Source organism: Plectropomus leopardus, chromosome 2 (genome assembly GCF_026936395.1).
Source record: "Plectropomus leopardus strain MGB_pleo_1.0 chromosome 2, ASM2693639v1, whole genome shotgun sequence".
NCBI classification, from domain to species: Eukaryota; Metazoa; Chordata; class Actinopteri; order Perciformes; family Serranidae; genus Plectropomus; species Plectropomus leopardus.
This window is the reverse complement of record NC_142177.1, coordinates 16,002,784-16,023,704: the sequence shown is the minus strand read 5'-3', so window position 1 is coordinate 16,023,704 and position 20,921 is coordinate 16,002,784. Positions and strand designations below refer to the sequence as shown.

The window sequence follows — 20,921 nt, the reverse complement described above, 5'->3', positions numbered from 1 at the left end:
GTGTACAGCTAATCTTGTTATCATTACTAACAGTGACTATTCTTCCAAGGTTTGTGTGGAGTGGATACAATCCATTTATTTCAATCCTTTGTTTATTTGCCCAAACCTGTGACAGATAGAGTTTTAGTTTGAAAGGCTGATTACTAACATACCATACACATCAGAAGCAGTGGGTTGCTTTGTGTACAATCTAAACCACACACAGTGTTTCGGTGAAATTGTGGTTCAGTAAGTTGCCTTCCTGGCATTGGCAATTGGATTTTGATCCATGCTGTGGTAGTAAAGCTAAGCCCTTAATCCTTTACAGAAAATTTATCCTGCTAAAATCTGTTACAAGCAGAGCTTATGCCATTTCCTGGTGTGGTGTTTTAAAGGAAATTTATTTCAGATGGGTGTCACTGAAAATGGCTATTACTCAAAGTTCTTATGTAACTATTTTAAGGGTCACAGGGTTTGATATTTTCTTTCATGATCTCTATTTTATCAAGATATGAAGACATTGTTGCCAAGTAAAAGGCCATTTATCTGACATGTTAATATTAAAGTACTGGACTTTTGCCAAACAACTGGAATTAAAGAGTGTTAGCTGAAGAAAGTCCCTTTTATTTTGTTTTTAAAAAATCAGTCTCTCCTCTTTATTCCGCATCTGATCTTCTTCTCCCTTGCTTTATGAACTTCCCTTACTCTTTCCATCTGTTTTCCCTTTTCTACTACTATTTATATTACTCCTGACATTTTCTTATCCACTATTTCATCCCTCCCCTCTACCTCTTTACTGAGCAGCAAGCAGGCTGTGACCATGTATTGAACTCTAAAGCCAGGAGGGACAAGTGTGGCGTTTGTGGAGGGGACAACTCTTCCTGCAAAACTGTGGCAGGCACTTTCAACATTGTACGCTATGGTGAGTTGTAGCCTCTTTTTATTACACTATTATTTCATTTCAGCAAGTATAAAAGACAGCAGCTCTTGTTATATTGCTTTAACACATTTTTATATGTGTTTAGTTGTCAGAATAAATAGCACATAGAGTGGGGCTTTCTTATTAGCATAGACACAGACTAGTGTTGTCAAAAATATAGATTTTTCAAAACATATCAATTCTGAATGTGTGATATGGTTTCAATACTTATTTTCTTCAGTAGAGATACACCAGTACAAGCTGAGTATTTTCACTGTCTCTGACTGTAACTGTTTACTACTTTCCTTCTTATAGCCTTGTATTTTTTATATTTTGATTAAAAAAATGTGTGCCCTTAACGTCAGTTTTTCCACATGGTATCAAAGATATTTTCAAATTGGTATATGTTAGGAAAAAAAATAATGTTTTTTTTTAGAAATTCCAGCATTGTGACAAGACTGGCACAAACCTCATTGTGTTAATGATCTAAACACATTAATCTAAACACGCTACTCATGCTATCTGCAGGTTATAATGAAGTAGTGCGAATACCCAGTGGTGCTACAAATATAGATGTACGTCAACACAGCTACTCAGGGAAACCGGAGGATGACAACTACCTCGGTAAGACATTCAACATTTTGTTAAAAGAATATTTTTACTCTGTTTACACCGTTTCATACAGTTTTATACTTTTCTAAGGCAATGTGCTATTAAAGTCTGCATGTTTTATCTCTGCCTCAATTTCAGCTTTTAGTGTAAAGTCATGTACTGCAAACTTAAGGAGTTGGCATATAGTATGCATACTAATAGGTTAATGAGCCAGAATGAGGCCTGTGGGTACCATTCCAGCAAGGTCAGACACTTAATAAGCATTTGCATCTCGTGTGTCTGTGTGTGTGTGTGTGTGTGTGTGTGTGTGTGTGTGTGTGTGTGTGTGTGTGTGTGTGTGCAGGTGTTTACTTTCTTTGGTTCTTTAAAATGCATGCCTTTCTATACCATATGCCTGTCTGCCTGGATGGACTGCCTTGTCAGCTATTAGTGTACATGTCTTGTTGGCACGAGCATGCTAATACTTGAGCTCAAATAGCCCTCTGGCTGCTATTCCATCAAGGTCAACAAATCCGTATCTGTCATGTGTCGTGTACATCTCTGCATATTGCTGTGTTTATTTTGTTTGTTTTTCTTTTGCTCTCAGGTGTCTGTTTTTCTTTGCCATTTGTGCTTGATTGTTTGCCACCATGTAAACTTCTGAACATGTTTTTTCAGTTGTCCCCCTTTATTGTCTGTGTGTATTTATCTGTATTTGTGTATGGGCACAGTCATTAGGGGTCCAAAGTGGAGACGATTTTGCCGGAATGAGGGCCGCTCTCCATGGTCACATTAGTGTAATGTGTGAAATGGCGAGGAAAGTAAAGGCAGGAAATTAGCTCCATAATCGCATTAGGTTGAATGAGTGCAGCAGACTGGCTGTTAAACAGAACAGGATGCCCCTGGATGGGACTTTTACAGGAACAGATGATTATTTTAGCCCAATAAGACTCAACTGGTACCTACTACATGTGCCTTACTGTAAATGAACGTGCAAATGAAACCCACTGTGTTGCTAAGCTTCTCTGTCCCATGCAGTTGTTTACTTTCGCTTGTTAGTGTCAAAACTAATTATTTTCACAAAATATTTCATTTTTTCATTTTTTTCTTCAGTTGTTCTGTGCTGTTAAGTTTAGTTGAGGATTTTCAAATGTCTCTCATCATATTTTTTGTCATGATCACTCATCATAATCAAAATCCTTGAACAAAATCCTCAACGTGAAAAGTGATTCGGCATTTTAATTAAATCCACTTTTGTTAATAATTGTAACTCATCACTTTCATCAACAAAAATACATCTAGGCAGTAGGCTAGTCCAATAATGGCATAATGATGAGATGATAATCACAACCTAATTTTTACGGCAACATTATGCTAAGACAGAACTTTGACAATGCTCTGCAGTTATTGGAAATATTTAACTTACATGAGTCAGAAATACTTGTGCACAATCACCACTGAAATATAACTTTATAATAATACAATACTATTGTAGCCTAATGATTATCTATAGCTGTGCAGAAACACTGACTTTAAACAGAACGAGAGGATATAAAGCAGTGCAGCATTCAAATGCTGATTTAGAATTCAAATGACAACATTATGAATAAAGCTTCAAAGCTTCAAACTATTCGGTTCAATCTTACACCAAATACCACTCATTCTGGTTGTCTGTTTCTTTGGGATCAAGCACAGTAAGCGTTTTCTCTCTCTCTCTACAGCCATATCAAATAGCCGTGGAGAGTTCTTGCTTAATGGAGAGTTTGTGGTCAGCATGTTCAAAAGGGAAATCAAAGTAGGAAATGCCATCATCGAGTACAGTGGCTCTGACCATGTCATTGAGAGGATCAACTGTACTGACCGCATCGAGGAGGAGATCATTGTCCAGGTAAATTGTCCCTGTCATGATGGCTTTGTTTGCCATGCAGAATATGCAGAGCTAGATTGGTTTAGAAGCAGTGGCAAGAGTGAAACTTGTTCCATTTGAAAGATTCTTTGAATGAAGGAACATTTCTACAGGCTTGACCTCGAAAAGCTTTTATTTTTGAAGATGTGGACAGTCCATGATGTTACTGTAAAGTATATTACATTGTCTGCATTTTCCCCAGGTGCTGTCTGTGGGGAACCTTTACAACCCAGATGTCAGGTTCTCCTTTAACATCCCCATAGAAGACAAACCTCAGCAGTTCTTCTGGGATGCCTATGGGCCCTGGCAGGAGTGCAGCCGCCTGTGCCAAGGTGAGGGGGAGGCACAAGGGGTTAGTGAGGTGATGGGAGTGGTCAATGATAAATGGTGTGGTGAGAGTAAAGGTGAGATGGAACGGAGAGAGAAGACGTGGGAACCACAGAGCCAGAGGCATAGGAGAGAGAGGATTGTCTGGCTAAACTTGACAGCTTCATGTTAGACATAAACGGTTTGGAACAAGTGATAAAAGTTCGACCTCATAGTACGCTGGGTCAGATTACCTTCTTTGACATGACCCTGGATATGTTGGAGTATGTAGGCCTGCAGAGGCGTATCACAGGTAAACTCGAAAACCTGTTATGTGTAATGACTCAAACACTTTGTCTGAGAATTTCTGTCTCCACGTTTTGACACTGCGCTGCTTGAACAACCAACAGTGAATTCCAAAGAGAAACCAATGAGTTCACACAGCAGGATAAATAGATAACATGAAATGCCCTCATCACCTTTTCATTTTCCAATTTATGCAGCTTTTCTGGCAGTTAGGGGCACACGAAGCTCCCATAGCACTGCTGAACTTGGTAACATGAGGTACTGATAGAGAATCTATTTCCTGCAGCCACATGAGGTTTAAATCTTTCTCCCCTGCACAGTTGGTGCACTGTGATTCAGAGCAGGGATGTCAACACAAGAACCAAGGTGAAGCACCTACACATTGCTGCTGGTAGTCATTGCAATCCCATCATGATCTATCTTGTATTTGAACGAGCTGTTGCATCAACTGAGACTACTTGCAGAATCTTACAGAAGCTGCTGTCAGGCAGAGGAAGGCTGGGGTTACATTTGAGGATGAAGTTCTGAAACCCTCAATTTCAACTCTAGTCACGAATTTTTGCATTTATTTGTGTCTTTCTCTTTCTAAATTTTCTGACATGCCTTTTGGGTGAACAAAGAATCCAAAAATGGGAAAAAAATCTTGATTCATTTAGCAACAGCAAAATAAAATCAAAACATCGGTTTACAAACTATCATGCAATTTAAGCAGTATAATCCCAGTCTCATTTATTTAGTCATATGCTCAGTACTTCCCAAGCATTGGCTTTTTTGCTAAAATCATAATACATAAAACACCTCTGCTTAAACAGCACAGGTAAACTACTTGTCAATACATGAGATTATTTATGCAGAAATGTTTTAAAGGTCCATTTTGTAGAATTTAGTGGCATCTAGCGGTGAAGTTGCACACCAAAAACTTCTTCCGTGTGTCAAGCATGCAGGAGAACTACGGTGGCTGACACGGTAATCTGAATGGCCCTACCTCGAGCCAGTGTTTGGTTTGCCTGTTTTAGACTACTGTAGAAACAACATGATGCATGTTGTAGTGATATAGTTTTGCTGTTGTTACACAGGGCCTCTTTCACTCCAAGTTCATCACAAACTCGCAGTTTTTGGATTCTTTATTCTTCGTGGAGGCATGCAAGAAAAACGTCTTACCATATTCAACTTAACACATATTGGTAATGGTGGAGGCAACCAAAAGTAGTTGTTGGTGTATTATTTTGGTATATGGGGCTTATGAATTATAAGAAACACCTTTGACCTTTTAAATATACCTGCTGACCAAATTGTGTCATTGTGTCTTAATAGGAGAGCGCAAGCGGAAGATTCTGTGTAGCAGAGAGTCAGACAGGGTGGTGGTGTCAGACCAGAGATGTCATGGTACAGCTAGACCTGCTGTCATCACTGAGCCCTGTAACACTGAATGTGAACTCAGGTTTGTATTACCCGTTTGAACCAGTTATAACAATAATATATATAGCTATAATAATATTTTTTCACTTGGTCATTTAAAAACGCTGGATTTTTCCTCACCCTCGATGCAGGTGGCATGTTGCTCGTAAGAGTGAGTGCACAGCTCAGTGCGGCTTGGGATATCGTACCCTAGAAATATATTGTGCCAAAATCAGCCGTACAGATGGTAAACCCCAGAAGGTTGATGATCGCTACTGTAGCGGTCAGCGCAAACCTGATGACAAGGAAGGTTGCCATGGAGACTGTAACCCGGGTGGCTGGGAGTACTCGTCATGGTCAGAGGTAAGATTGATGTAGGAAGCGTGGGTCTTTGTGTGTGAGCATAATCCAGGTGTTTGTCAAAGTTCATCACTGGGTTGTGTATGTGTGTTTTACACTAGCTGATGTTTAAATGTTTGTGCTGCAGTGCTCCAAGAGCTGTGGTGGGGGCACCCGCCGTCGAGGGGCAGTGTGTCGAAAGGCAGCCGAGGCTGGCGGTGATGAGAGCAAATGCAGTCAAAGGGACAAGATGACCGTCCAACCCTGCAATGAATTCCTCTGTCCACAATGGAAGACTGGCGACTGGTCTGAGGTCAGTTCAGCTCTTATTGTGCTCTCTTTACCCTTAGAGAAAAAACAGTCCAATATTTACAAGTTGCATTTAATAAACTGAGTAGATGATGGCACATACACTTAATGCTGATGTGAAAATATTCACTTTTATAATTTCGAATCGTAGGAGGAATGATGCCATTTGTGAGTTTCTGCTAAGGCATACCTTTACATACGTCTTGGTATATGCTACAATTATCTGTGAGGAAGACTTCATGCTATTTATGAATCTGCGTTTAGTAAATGTAAAGAGAAACTGTGTAAATATTTTAATCCAGCAGTGATCTGGGTCAAATGTAAAATCCCAGTGTTGACTGTGCATGTCCCAGCTTTGGGGGAGTTACTCCCCTCCTTTCACTATAGTGAGTGTTGGAAAATCGCTGATTGCAGGGTAAGATTGTACTTAACTGCTGTACAGTTTACACAGTGTAGCGAGGAACTTGCAAAGCTTTGGGCTGCATTCCAGGAATATTTCACATCTCCCATGTGGTGCTGATAAATACAAACATATAAACTGCACTGTATACATTTAGTATGTACTGTACTCACATATAAATAGACACTCTGGCCCTGTCTTTTTGTCCCTACCAACAGCTGTTTGTTTTGTACTCTGCATATCCTGCTTTGCACAACACTAAGTGATCTTCATTTGTCATGAACTGGAATTCCAGTAGGCTCAAGGGCTGGCAATAACCAGTGCTCATATAATACACTGTATACATATCTATCTCTAAAACCTGAGATATGTTCCTTTCAGTGCCTAGTGACGTGTGGTAAAGGCTATAAGCACCGTCAGACGTGGTGTCAGTTTGGGGAGGACCGTTTAGATGACCGCTTTTGTGGAACATCTAAACCTGAATCTGTGCAGACGTGCCAGCAACAGGAGTGTGCCTCTTGGCAGGTTGGACCCTGGGGACAGGTGAGTGTAAAGAATAATGTAGAGTATACACCAGTGGTTCCCAACTGGTGGGTCAAGGTCCTAAAGTCGGTCATAGGTCCATTCTTAAAGGACCACAAGTGATTTGTGAATGTATCAACTTTGTAAACAACTCACTTTATTTTTAAGTTCAGTGAATTTCTGGCTCAGGCTATAATTTTGAACCACTGCTTCTGTTTATTCTTGCAACATGTTTTTTTTAGTGTTCAAACTAAGCCGACATGTTGTTTATATTTTGTGAAATAAAACTGAAGTTGCGGTATTTTATCTAATGTGTGGACCTTGAAATATGACTGAGGAGAAATCTGGGACCTGCAAGTGGACCAGTTGGGAACCGCTGTATACACTAAACCTTACTAAAGGCTAAGATTTTTTTTTTTCTGATCAAAAAATAATTTGTGGGGAAAGAGAGTATGCACTGATACAGGGGTGAAGCTGATGGACAAATCCAGGGGTATACCTATTTAAGCACTATCATGCTTTTTATACCTTGTAACAGCATCATATATATATATATATATATATATATATACAACAGTGATGTGCAGATATGCAGAGATTATGAGTAGATTTCACCAAGCTACTGCTGATGCTACATTTCAAAAAAGTGTTTTTTCTGAAAAAAAAAGGGTCTGAATAAGCTTCTGGATCTCTTAATAGTAGCTGAGGAGCACTGTGTGCATACATAAGTAGGTAATGGTGAGAGCCAGATTTTCCATATATATATATATATATATATATATATATATACATATATATATATATATATATAGTTAGCACTCATCTCTGAGTCATATTTGTTTAAACTCCAGTAAAATTGTTCTATTCAAAATCATTCAGCTTGTCAACAAAAGCATGTGCACAGCTGTATATGAAACTCTATGAGACAGAATGAAAGATATAAAATTACGGCCTACATAGCAATCTTTTTAAATAACACTGGCAGGGACGTTCACTCTGCTGTTGTATTGCATTGCTTTTAGCTGTGAGACAGATCACAACAGCTAATGTCAGGACAGTATTAACAGTTTCTGAAATTGTAGTTGTGCCAAATCATGAAAAAAAAAATTTTGCTTGCATAATGTTTAAATGTGTGATGATAGATAATCAATTTATATAACAGAACAGCAGATTGCTCACTTTGGTCTTAATTGGAAATTGCACTATAAGTCTTATCGAGACATAAGGTGTTCTTTTCTAAGATTGGCTGGTTGACCTCATGAAATAAAGTAATTTGAATCATATAATGCTATATTGTAAAAATGTGCTTGATATGATTCTTATTTTAAAAACATAGATGTGTGTTTTTCCAAAGGTTTTTAAAGGTCTAGTATGTAGGACTTAGTGGCATCTAGTGGTGAGGTTGCAGATTGCAACCAACTGAAACTTCTCCCATGTGCCAAGCGTGTAGGAGAACTACAGTGCCCGATGCAAAAACACAAATGGCCTAAGCCAGTGTTTGATTTGGGCTACTGTAAAAATAACATGGCGGACTCTATGGAGGAGAGCAGGCCCCATACATAGACATAAGCAGCTCATTCTAAGATAATGACAACATAACTATTATTAGTTTTAGCTGATTGTACACTAATAAAAACATAGTTATAATCATTATGTTCTGTCTGTCATTAAATCCCCCTAATTTCTTGACACTGGACCTTTAAGAGGCTATTCCAGATATCTTGATCCACAACCACTGCTTTCTAGGTAACATATAAGTCTACCCTGCTGATGGGAAGCGGCAGAGAGGCTGATGTTCAGAATTACTGTTGCCTCCTCTGATATAAACCAAGGGGAGGACACAGATAAGCTAAGCTCGTCATTTAGCACTGTCCCCTTTTCTCTCGCCTGTTTATACACAAAGCACTTCCTGCCAAAATAAATAGACGAAAGCTATAGATGATGTGGGTGGGCGTGTTCATTTACAATGGCATTATATAAGGTTAAACATACAGTATATAGGGTCTCTGTGTGCAGGCTCAGTCTCATTTTTGTGTGTGCACAGAGTTGTGAACACCCAAAAATTTGAGATATTTTTGTGCCCCCCATCAGAGGATGTGCGCACGTTAAGGTATATTTGAAGTCGTTTAATGAAGCGTGGCCAAATGGTAGTTGAAGTTGCCGCCACACAAGTTTGACCCTGTTTCACTAGAGGCAGTGAGGCAGAAGAAAGCGTGGGGTAGTACCCTCTGACTTGGCTACAGTGCAAAAAAAGACAAGTGCAATGTATATGAGCATAGTTTCCTCATATATTTGATCTTTGAAACGCTTATCTGCCTAAAACTTGGATCTTAGCGTTTTTGTCAGGGGAGTGGAGTGATAAAAGAAGCCTTTTTATTTGCCAAGACTGGTTTATGTTTTTTTTGATTTGTTTGTGTGTGGGAGTTGCTGTTTTGGCTCAGATGAACCGTCTGTTTTTTGCTTTTCTTGCTTGCCTCTTTCTCAGTTTTCTCTTTGGCTCAGTGTTGCTAATGTTCCCCCACCACTACTTTTTTTCCCTCTTTGAACCCAGTGCACTACCTCGTGTGGGCCAGGCTACCAGATGCGAGCGGTGAAGTGTGTTGTTGGCTCTTATGGTGCTGTCATGGATGACACTGAATGTAATGCTGCCACCCGACCCACTGACACCCAGGTAAGGAGGGCATTCTCTCTCTTCTTTCTTTTCATTTTGTCTCCCTCTGTAACATATTTCCTTTGCTTCTCTCAACTGCTGATAATCTCCTTATCTCTTTCTCACTCTGAGAGCAACAGTTGTTCCATGGCTGAGTCTCAAACTGATTTATACTGTGTGGAGAGAAGGAAGCATCCACGTTCATGCACACTGACACTCAAAACACACAAAGACAAACACACATTTCATTTCCACCTGGTCTCAATAAAGCTATGTTGTCTGATCTGGTCTGGTCTAGGGGGAAACACAGAGGGGGAGGTTTTACAGACCTCACTGTCCCCACATAGAGACACACAACTCTCAGACAGAATCCCCGAAAGAAAGCCCAAACTTTTTAGGATTACCTCTCCATTTTATTCGCCACAATACCCGTATCTTCATTATGTAAGAGACACTGAGTCTGGCAGAAGGCTTGTTTGTCTCTCTTAGAAGTATTTGCTCTCACTTTGAATTTTGCCTGTGCTGTCACTTTAAAACATCCCTTAATTATTAAGTACATTTATATGATGTTTATCAAATTGCTTCTAACTAATAAAGCAGGCTAGTTAATAATGACTTTACGCATAATGTCAGTATGTGTATTTTTTTTGTCCAAATCTGCTCATGCATCTGTTTAAGTATTACACACACACACACACAAAGAGAGACAGAAACACCAAAGAAACCTATTTTGAGTTGAATGAGAGTTTTGTTTGGTCAGCGTGGGGCGTAAACCCATTTCAGAGGGCTGAGCATGCAGACTCAGTATGAGGCCCCCCTCCAGTCGCAGCGGCTCTTAATTCCGGTGCCTGGGCCGACAGAGCCAGTGACCCTGAAGCAGTCGCCCCACCTCGTTGTGATTTTAACCAGCCAGCCATGAAGTGGGCCACCAGCCGCCAGTCCCACCAGCCACCAAGCAGGGTTTAGAAAAAGAAGGACATATAGACGGATGGAGGTCTGAGTACAAGGAGGAGAGAGGTGGAGGCAAGAGATGCTGTGCGTGACACTTCCTCATATAGATTGGATTGAGGCTGAATAATTATGGATAATGCTTGGGTATACTTTACAAAAGCCATGAAGCTGTAATGTGCACACAAACTCACATGATCTTCACAAAATCATATTTTACACATGTAAAATGTGAGTTAGACAGGAAGTGTGCGCAAAGTTACTTTGACTATGACATGAGGACTATTTGCTTCCGTCAGGAGGCGGTGTGAGGAATGTGGAGCCTGCTTAGAGTCTATGCAACATGATTAAGGCCCTCATTCCTAGAGACTGGGGGTCAGAGGGCACCAGAGGGCATGGGGGAAAAGAGGAAAGGGCGGAAGGTGAGGGACAAGGGGGTGGATTAGGGGTGGAGTTTACAACCACGCCAGCATGGGCATTGGAGCCCTGAATACCACTCCACTATGACCTGTTATGACAGGGATCAGGGCTTTATGCTGAGTGGCTTACTGCCACAATCCATAGTTTTAACTGACGGGGCGTACCCTGTTAATGTTGTTTTGGTAAGGTTAGGGGAAAGGGTTTATGGGAAACACAACTGCTCCCAAATGTAGAGCTGAAGAAATATAGTTTAAGTTGTTAATGACTGTCCCCTGTCAGAGGAGCTAGCTCTGATATTCATGGTATTTTGTGGTCAGGGACAGATGTTGTTACAGTTTATTCATTTTGTTAATCACTGCATGAATGGGTGTATGTGTCCTCCCTTTCACAGGACTGTGAACTGGCCCAGTGTCCCAGCAGCCACCCTGTTCCCCCAGGGACTAAAGTCCCCTCCCACCAGGGCCACAAAACCCAGTGGCGCTTTGGTTCCTGGACCCAGGTTGGTAGTCCTCATACATCTTTAATTCGTTTGTCTTTTTGTTGGTTTCCAGCGTCTTAATCTTTCTCCTCTGCACAACAGTGTAGTGCCAGCTGTGGCAAAGGGACGCGTATGCGCTACGTGAGTTGCCGTGACAACCAGGGTGGTGTTGCAGAGGAGTCAGCATGCGCCCACCTACCAAAACCCCCTGCCAGAGAAGTGTGCTCAGTGGTGGCCTGTGGACAGTGGAAAGTACTGGAATGGACAGTGGTAAGAAAACCGCCCGTCATCATTTATTCACTTGTATCTGACCCTGTTATACATCATCTTAAAATTAAAATTAAAAGTTGCTGCACCTACATTTATATAAGTTCACCCAAAGTTGTAGAGGACAGATTTAAATACTCGGAAATTTGGAAAAGATTTTTCTTGTTGAATCAAAAAACATTTTCCCTCACGATCTGCATCTCATTATGCTGACAGCCTGTTGATTATCCTAAACTGTGTGCAGTCAATATCGCCATCCAGATGTTTTTCTTCCTGCAACGTTTATTTATTTCAGTATACTCTACATTATTTTTCACCCACACAGACAATTAGTGTCTGCACACGCTATGTAGATGTTTGTGTGAGCAAAGATGTGGAGACAGGGTGGCAACAGGAAGGCAAGTGTGTATCGTGGCCTGGAGGAGCGCTGGAATTGGGCTACAAAAGTAGGTGTGTGTGTGTGTGTGTGTGTGTGTGTGTGTGTGTGTGTGTGTGAGACAGAGAGAGAGAGAGAGAGAAAAGTTTCTGGAGCTGTAAGATGCAAGGGGCTGCAGTGGGGGGCTCCAGTCTTGTTTGCAGATGTTTCTCATCAGAGTCCTGGTGATACAGTACAGCCAGACTGCAGGTCTGGTCACCATACACATACACTCACACATACACATACCACCAAGCCAAAGACACTCATTGACCCCCCAAAAGGAAATAGTTCATCCCAAGGCCAAAAAAGATTTCAGAGGCCTATCTCAGCCATACACACACACATGCACACTAGATTTGCTAACCCAAAGCAAAATAGCCCTCTTTGTCCTGCAGTGACAGAGCACTCCAGTATGACAGAGCTTTGTTATTGTTCTCGGGGCATGTCCAGCCTAGAGTATGTTACCCAACAGTTTCATTTAATATCACATCATATACATCGACTTACTGCATGTGAAAAAACGTCTGACGGTATCTAAAATCATATGAAACCCATAACACTGTGACAGAGCCGTATAAACCTCTGGACAGTGTTATCCCAGGCTAGGTTTTAGAGTAGACAACTGTTGCATAAGTATAATAGATCACCTTGTGTAAGACTGAAAGTGGACTCTGCTAGGGAGTAGCTGAGTGAGACATTATTAGTGCTTGGCAGAAGATCTGCCTTGTGTTATGTTCCTAAAAAGAAAGACATGTGCACTTGGGTCCCTAAAGCAGACACTGCACCGTGAGCTGCGGGTAGTCACTTGCATGCCATGTTTAACTAGAATGAGTGCTGAGTTGGGATCCGCAACACCTAGTCAAACTTTCCTTCAGTTGCTTTTGCACCATTATGCAAGTATGAGTCTTATTTTTTAAGGCCCAGCTGAGGAGTTGATGGCATCAAGATTCCATCTGTATTTAGTTGACGTTGCTCTGCTGCTTGCCTCTGGTTCTGGCCTTTAGCAGGTTTTCAAGCGAGTATCAGCTGGAAATAAGGTCAACACCTCCATATCCGAGGCAGTAGGATAGGGGTCATTAAATTGGGAGGTAGTTGCTGCCCTCCAGTGAGAGGATTCAAGTATGTTGGGTCTTGATCTTCTAGATCTTCATGGTGAAAGACAGCCGAACCTTCATTTCTCAGTTAGGTGTCACCTGTGGTCACAACCTTTGGCTACATTCACATTAGAAGCAGATTTGATTCTCGGCTTTTTTTTTAGTGTGGACACAGAAATCAGATTTGTTTTTTTCCAATCAGATCTTTGCCACATTCATATGTGGTCCCGAATCCCATACATATCTGATCAGGGGCCATGTGACTCCTGTGTGAAAGGTCATTTTGGAATTCGTGTGTGTTTTTCCCACACATCTATCATTTTTCCACATCATACTTCACTGCACATAGATCATCGACTATACACTGTTGGAGCCATTGATGCTACAGAAAGCTGCCATTGATATATCGCTGCTATGGTAGGCTGCTCCATCCCCCACCTAACAGAGCCTGACTGCCAGGCACTTTCTGATGGGGGTAACGTTTTAAGTCCTGCCTTGTCAGCCTTGTCATGAGAGTTAGATAGTCCCGAGTTTTAGAGGAGCTGTCCCTCTGTGAAACCTGCTACACCGCAGCCCCACGACTCCTGCCTCCTCTGCCTCATCTCTCTTTGCACCAGCAGCAATTGCTTCTTATAGATTTATAGCTATGTTTGTTGCATTCCTTCATCTTCTCAAACTCATCCACAACATATGACTGTCATCCGACCTTCATAAAAAAAACTGGGGAAGATGAATGCTCAGTCTCACAAATGGAATGTTTTTTGTTGTTTTCCAACATGCATATGTGTGATGTTATTGCTTGCATGTGAAAACATTTAAGGGCAGAGATCTTTTCACACTGTTAGATATCAGACATTTTAAACATACATTTGAACAGTCTAGTCAAAAAGATCGTATCTGGGCAAAAGAGTATCATTTAGTATTATTTCTTTTGTCTTTCAGTATCTGGGAAGAATGATGAAAAAAAGCAAATAAGAAAAGAAGAGAGCAAGGCTTCCTTAACTTTATTTTAGTAGCTGCATACTTCACTTTCTATGATGTAGATGCAAAGCCACGTGTAGCAGTATATTCTGCCCATGCATGGTGTGGTGGCATTTGAAAAAAAAAATCAAATACTTCCTTAATCTTTCTGAGATTAGAAGTTATGCATGAATACAGTAGTGATCATAGTAGTCATGTCATAACCCCGTGGTTATTACAGTGATCTGTAGTCACCTTTTTATTTAATTTTTATCCAAGTAAAACACAGGTTAAATAGCCAGAGCTGATGACCCATTTTGAGTCATTCATACCTTTAGTCTGTATGAATGGCTGATATTTTTCCCATGCCTCACACCATGTAATCATGACTGTTTCATTAAGTGTGTTTGTATACCGATGCTTGTTTGCATCTAGATATGCATTTACAATCACGACAGATCTCTTTTATCCACCGTAATCTATGTGTGTGTGTTTGCAGTGCTCAGTAACCTGTGGCCAGGGAAAGACGACACGGCAGGTACTGTGCGTCAACTTCAGTGACCAAGAAGTGAATGCTAGTGAGTGTGACCCAGACGATCGTCCTACCACAGAGCAGGACTGTGCTATGTCCCAATGCCCGTCCCGCTCCAGTGATTCCCGACCTTTCCCGTCCTCACCAAATGCCGGCACCAGGAACAACCTGCCCCGCAGCCAATCCCACCAATGGCGGACTGGACCCTGGGGCGCGGTAAGGCCTCTTACACACAACAAAATCACATCACAGAGGTCAGCAAGCTATTTCTCTGGGTCCTGACAGCTAGAACTGTAAGCAAATCTTCAGCACCAATGGTAGAATTCCAGAGGAAATTCTGGGAAAAAAGTGAGAAAATGTAGTAGTTTGATATTTTGGAAAATGTATTCATCCACTTCACTTTTTCAATCTGAAAGTTCTCCAAGTCTCCAAAGATGTAGCAGGATCGAGGATTAATGTAATTTTGTTTTTTAAACTTTGTTTAAAAAATGACTAATAAATCTACCTTCTACCTTCTAGATTAGAAGATAGGTACCACTTTCCTGTCTGTACTGTTAATAGGATCATACAGCCAGTAGTTGTTCTGGTTAGCTTTTTTCCGTCTTTATGCTAAGTTTAGCTAACCAGCTTCAGGCTGTACCTGTATATTTACCATACAGGCACAAGAGTATAAGTCACAGCAAGAAAGATCTCCATAGTTCATTTTAATGTCTTTATTATACCAGAATATTAAACTTTCATCTTTAGTTTTCTCACAAGTGTCCTAACTAAATTTGTCTTCATGTTATCGAGTATTCTCTACATTTCTTGTGTTACAGGGGCCTGGGATGGTTTAAGCACTAATGCAAATTCCAGCAATTTTTAAAAATAAAGAAAGGAGAAAGTTTGTGAACTACTTATTTACTTCCTGCAGTGTATTTGTAGCCTGGTGCTGACTTTAACAGACACTCGTGGATTGATGGTCAGTTCCTCAGGCCCCTGTCTTTTTTAAGACAAGGCCTAAGACCATTGTGATGTAACACAGGATAGCATGACCCAGGAGCCACAGGCTGTTCCCCCCATGGATCTCTTTCTTTGTATTGTTCAGCTTTTTTTTTTTTTTTTGAAGTGTGTTAGTGATAATGTCTGTCCAAAAATAAATATGACCTTTAAATAATTCTGGGAAGTGATTAAAGCTATTTTTGTCAACTCTTCCTGCCTCTGTCCTGAGGATATGTATTTTATTATAGCCGCAGACATGGTCATTTATTTGACATGAGATCTCTCCTCCTCTTGTTCTCTGAAAGTGCGGGGGCTTTGTGCTCATTGATTCATGAAGTGTACTGTGTGCATTTAACCAACTAGTGATTTTTTTGCACTCAAAAACCCATTGATTTAATACTTGCAGCTGAGGGTTTAACTTTAGTGTGTGTTTGTACATCATTGTCAAGGAGATGTTAATAATATACGAGATATGCTCCTGGGACTTATTTACACCTCTACACTGTGCATGTGTTTGTGAGAACCGTCTATTTGACAGTGTGCACTCTTCACTTTCTGTACAACAGTGCTCCAGCACATGTGCAGGAGGTTTCCAGCGGCGTGTAGTAGTGTGCCAGGATGAGAATGGCTACCCTGCCAACAGCTGTGAGGATCGCAGCCGGCCCAGTGAGCAACGATCCTGTGAGTCAGGGCCATGTCCACAGTGGATCTACGGCAACTGGGGAGAGGTAAGACAGACAACACGGTTCACCACGGCTCTTGAGTCTACTTGACAGATGCAGGTCCAGCTTAGGGAAAAAATTGTTAACTGTGGGATGCTCATTTTTGTTTGAATAATTACTTTGATGGATGTAGAAGTTGCTTCGTGTGGAGGTTTGAAAATGCATTACAAATCAACTAAGGCTCAGGCTCACATTATACTTCACACAAGACAGATCTGTTTTCATGTGATAAAATGGGCCGAGTTTTTTCTTCACACTCGAAAACCTTTTCCCCATGCCTATCTGTAAAACACAGTCTCTCCTCCTGCTGTCTTTAGTGCACCAAGCCATGTGGAGGTGGGATAAAGACGAGGCTGGTGGTGTGTCAGCGTCCAAACGGCGAGCGTTTCAATGATCTGAGCTGCGAGATCCATGACAAGCCACCAGATCGTGAGCAGTGCAATACTCAGCCGTGCCCGTCTAGCCCCCACTGGAGCACAGACCCATGGAGCTCGGTACGCTCATAAAAAATACTCTACACCTTGTTTTTCAACCTCACATTTTTTCAGATACCTGTAGTCTTACTCTCACAAACAGTCTTAAAGGGGCTTTGACTTTGGTGCCTTTGCACTAGAGGAATTACACTCCCACCTCTTTACTTTAACTTTTAACCTCCTCCACTTCCTGCTCCCTCTCTGGTGCCTGCAATTGGTCAACGTTTCCTCAAGACATTCGGAAAGTTAATTTCTGTTGCGCTTAGATGGCAAAGACACGCTCACTTGCAATATGCCAAAAACGTACTGTCAAAAATCCTTCAGTGACAGCTGTGACCACAAGAACATTTTTGTCAGTCCTAGTTACCATAAAACTGTTGTTGAGCCTTGTATTAGTATTTGAAAAATTCAGGATCACTTTGTATCACAATCAAAGTTAGTTTTGTAAAATATTGTTTTTAAAGATAATTTATTAAGATATTTTTTTTCCTTTTTATCTTTTGTATATAGAATTAACTTTTAAAAGTGATTTATTTTGTGTCTTTAGCTCTTTGTATTCGCACATTTAGCCAATCTTTGTTCATATGCAAATACTGATGAATGTTTTTGTATATCAGGAATATACAGTACGATGCCTTGTTCTTTTATTATCCAAAGAATGGCCCATAATCTCCAAATATGTGGTGCTACACAGTGTAGTCGATGTTCTGTTATGAACTTTAAAAACTTACATAGGACTGTATATGGGCTGTGTACTATATATATATATATAAATACATATATAAATATATATATACACCTTTGTACTATATACATCTTTGAAATGGCTATTGTATCAAGAATTCAATTTGTCTCAAGGCACATGTGGTTTTTTTAGAGAAGTTACTAATCTTATTTAGACACTTTATTTTACAGTTTATGTATTTACCCTCTGCTATGAAACAAACAGTGGTGTTGCCCCAAAATAACATTGACGCATGAATATGTTGACTCAAAAGTTCCTGAAACGTCCAGTATCAGTAGTAAACACCAGCAAACAGCAGCTGTACTAGCACTGTAAAATAAAATGTCTCACTGAGTTTGTGGTAATTAGTACTAATAGCCATTGTATTCCAGTTTGGCAGAGGGTTTTGACCCAGATTCACTTAGTGTGGCCAAAACAATAGGTTTAAAGCTCTCTGCTCCAAAGGTGCTTGATATGAGTGTATTTATATTGTGTTAGTTAATGTTTTCTTTGTACAGTAAGTACTTGGAGTTGCTAAATATGCTATGCTCAACAATACCTCATTTGGAACAAAACACAACTCAACTAGCCATTAAACTATGATAACTTACACTACAGTGGTGCTTTGGCCAAACAAGGGAGATATAAGATATAAATATCAAAAATGAACCATCACGTTTTTGGTTGGTTAGGTGTTTATTGTGGCACGTCGCTTATTTTTGGTGCTGCCTTTTCTGTACTTTTTTGTTTCTTTCCATGAGCAGTTAGTGGATTGATCAGATTGATCAGCTAAATGCAAAGTGTATCACAGATTTGATGAAATAATGTTGACTTGTCTTTGAATGTCCATCAAACAACTTGCTCAACCTTTTTAGAGAATGGGCTGTAAAATGTCGTACTTTGAACACGTGATACCTGTGACCACAGGGGAAGTTAATAGTGTTTTGTATCCAGAGCTCTTACTCTGAGCCAACCTAATGTGTCTACCTCAGTCTCTGTTATGATTGCCCCCCTGCCGTATCTTTCTCTCCCTTGCACTGGAGGGATTTTGGCTGGCTAAGATTAAGCATGAGTTGTTGAGGCTACCCAGTGCAGTTGATGGTCCTAAACACAGATTCAGGGTGTGTGTCATCTCCCACCTTGCAATACCCACCATCCTGTTGAGGACAGTGAAAACTGATCCAGAATCTGTGCTTAGGGGCAACTTTTGCCTGCAGCCCACCCAGTGGACTCCTCCTGGTCATAAATGTCTGTACTGACATCACACCTTATTTTAAGGGCCTGTTAACACAGCAGTGAGTACATTTTATACCACACATCATTTGCTAATGAGAACTATCGCTTGTAATGACTCCCACATGTGTGACTATAAGGCAGCGTAAAATCAAATCTAGGTTAAATCAGTGAAAGTAGAACACAGTAGTAATAACAAGGCACATCCTATTATTCCTCTTTAGTTTCCTTTTTCACTCTTAGCAGTTTGACTCCTTGTGGTCAACCTCTTGGTGCAAATAGCAGTACAGATCAAACACCATATCAACAGGCTCTTGAAATAAGCATATTGTATGTCTCTTATTCACAAATGGCAGTATTAGTTTGTGTTTCAAGAAGATTTCTGTATATTTATGTAATTACTTGTATTTATTGTTACTTCATTATAATGTTATGTCAATATTTAATTTTTTATGGATTTGTTGGATTTCTGTTCATTTCCAGAAAAGGTTACGATTAAAGTGAAGTAGAGGTACTATCAAAGGCTTTTTTTCATTCTTATACGACCAGTATGTTTAAATTACCGCCTGCAACATGCAGCGTGATTATTCCTAATTTAAAGTGGAAATTGCGCATGAACTGTGTACAATTACAGTGTACCAAGACATGCATGTAGGTACAAGGGAACAATATGTGATTTGGGGAATACGGGTGTAGCCATAGAAATAGAAATCATAGGAAGTGGGTCCATAAAGTGTGTCACACTCACTAGTTTCAGAATGCTGTTTTGCCCTATTTTAACACCAATTTTCCTTATTTGATAGATAAATTAAACCATATGCCAATCCAAGTTTCTCTCCTTCACCCAACTTGTTCTCCTTCACTCGCTCTTTGGAGGCAGTTACAGTAACGTGACATCATGTTTCAGCAAACATGAAATTAATAGCAACAAAACAAAATACAGCAATATTTTAACAGATTGCCTGTTTGAAAACTTCTACTCCACTGCTCGTTTGGTGCCTAACGTTACCTCAGTAAGACTGTGACTTGCTGCAGGTTGGTTTCTTTATTTGAAAGTTAATACGTAACTTGCCTACTACAACAGTTACACTGGCAAAGGTACGCATAAAACTGGCCGCCGCTCTAACCATCCTATAACATTGATTTGAATGGGAATGGCCTTTCTTTCTATCCATTATTTTTCTATAGAAAAATAAAATAAACATATCATTTCTACTGGAGGTATACATTTTAAGGGTATCTATTCTGATATTAAAGGGTACAGTGTTGACCTACTGAGAATAAGACCTTGATGTTTGTGGGGAGATAGGGAAATAAGTTCTGTGGCACTTTATAAATCTGCTGTGATTTATTTCAAATTTACCACACACCACTACCATTACACTTAAGCAAACCTTCCGCCAAAACCACAAGCAATGACTATACAAGACATGGCTTCCCTCAACAATAGAAGACAGCCTCAATGCCAATCACTTGACCAGCAAACGCTGATGGTGGACAGTCACACTCATGTACAGTGACGTATTAAAATAGGTACCTGGTTGTTAAAAAATACCAATAGCATAAGTTTTGTACTTGTATTGTTCCCAAGACTTATTACTTTCAATTTCACATTATGTTCACTTGTTCCTACATGTATGTAACCGTATGCACTGTACTGGTACACCATTAGTACAACATTTACATTGTAAATTTAGAATAATTATGCCATATGTAGCAGGCAATGATCTAATGCATTACCAACATTTTTGTAACATGCATTGTGCAGGTCACTGCAATCTAAAAAAAAAAGGAAAAAAATAACCTGCTTCTCACTGGCAACTTACATGGAGTGGTTATCCAAAAAAGTCAGAAACCGAGATAAATGATGCAAGTACCAACTTCTAACAACATACATTACACCAATAGCCTCGCTGCTTGCAACATTGTAGTCCTGCTGCTAAGCCCTATAATGAAGTATTTAACTCGAGATTACCATCTCCTGCTTTAGGGTAATTACAGTGTGTTTCAGGATAAGGAAGTGTCCTATATTATTTAGTGTTTTAC

The 20,921-nt window shown here is 40.3% G+C and overlaps 1 protein-coding gene across 1 annotated transcript in view; it reads left to right on the top strand.

Moving 5' to 3' along the window:
* Positions 1-20,921, top strand: part of adamts9 (ADAM metallopeptidase with thrombospondin type 1 motif, 9) — a 57,593-nt gene that overhangs the window by 12,911 nt on the left and 23,761 nt on the right. Inside the window, exons 15-28 of the mRNA XM_042502509.2 lie at positions 784-901; positions 1,427-1,522; positions 3,211-3,377; positions 3,598-3,727; positions 5,322-5,448; positions 5,558-5,768; positions 5,893-6,057; positions 6,835-6,996; positions 9,527-9,646; positions 11,385-11,492; positions 11,574-11,741; positions 14,710-14,958; positions 16,290-16,451; positions 16,763-16,939. Of these exons, the coding sequence (XP_042358443.2) occupies positions 784-901; positions 1,427-1,522; positions 3,211-3,377; positions 3,598-3,727; positions 5,322-5,448; positions 5,558-5,768; positions 5,893-6,057; positions 6,835-6,996; positions 9,527-9,646; positions 11,385-11,492; positions 11,574-11,741; positions 14,710-14,958; positions 16,290-16,451; positions 16,763-16,939 (2,160 nt within the window). The remainder of the gene's footprint in view (positions 1-783; positions 902-1,426; positions 1,523-3,210; positions 3,378-3,597; positions 3,728-5,321; positions 5,449-5,557; positions 5,769-5,892; positions 6,058-6,834; positions 6,997-9,526; positions 9,647-11,384; positions 11,493-11,573; positions 11,742-14,709; positions 14,959-16,289; positions 16,452-16,762; positions 16,940-20,921) is intronic.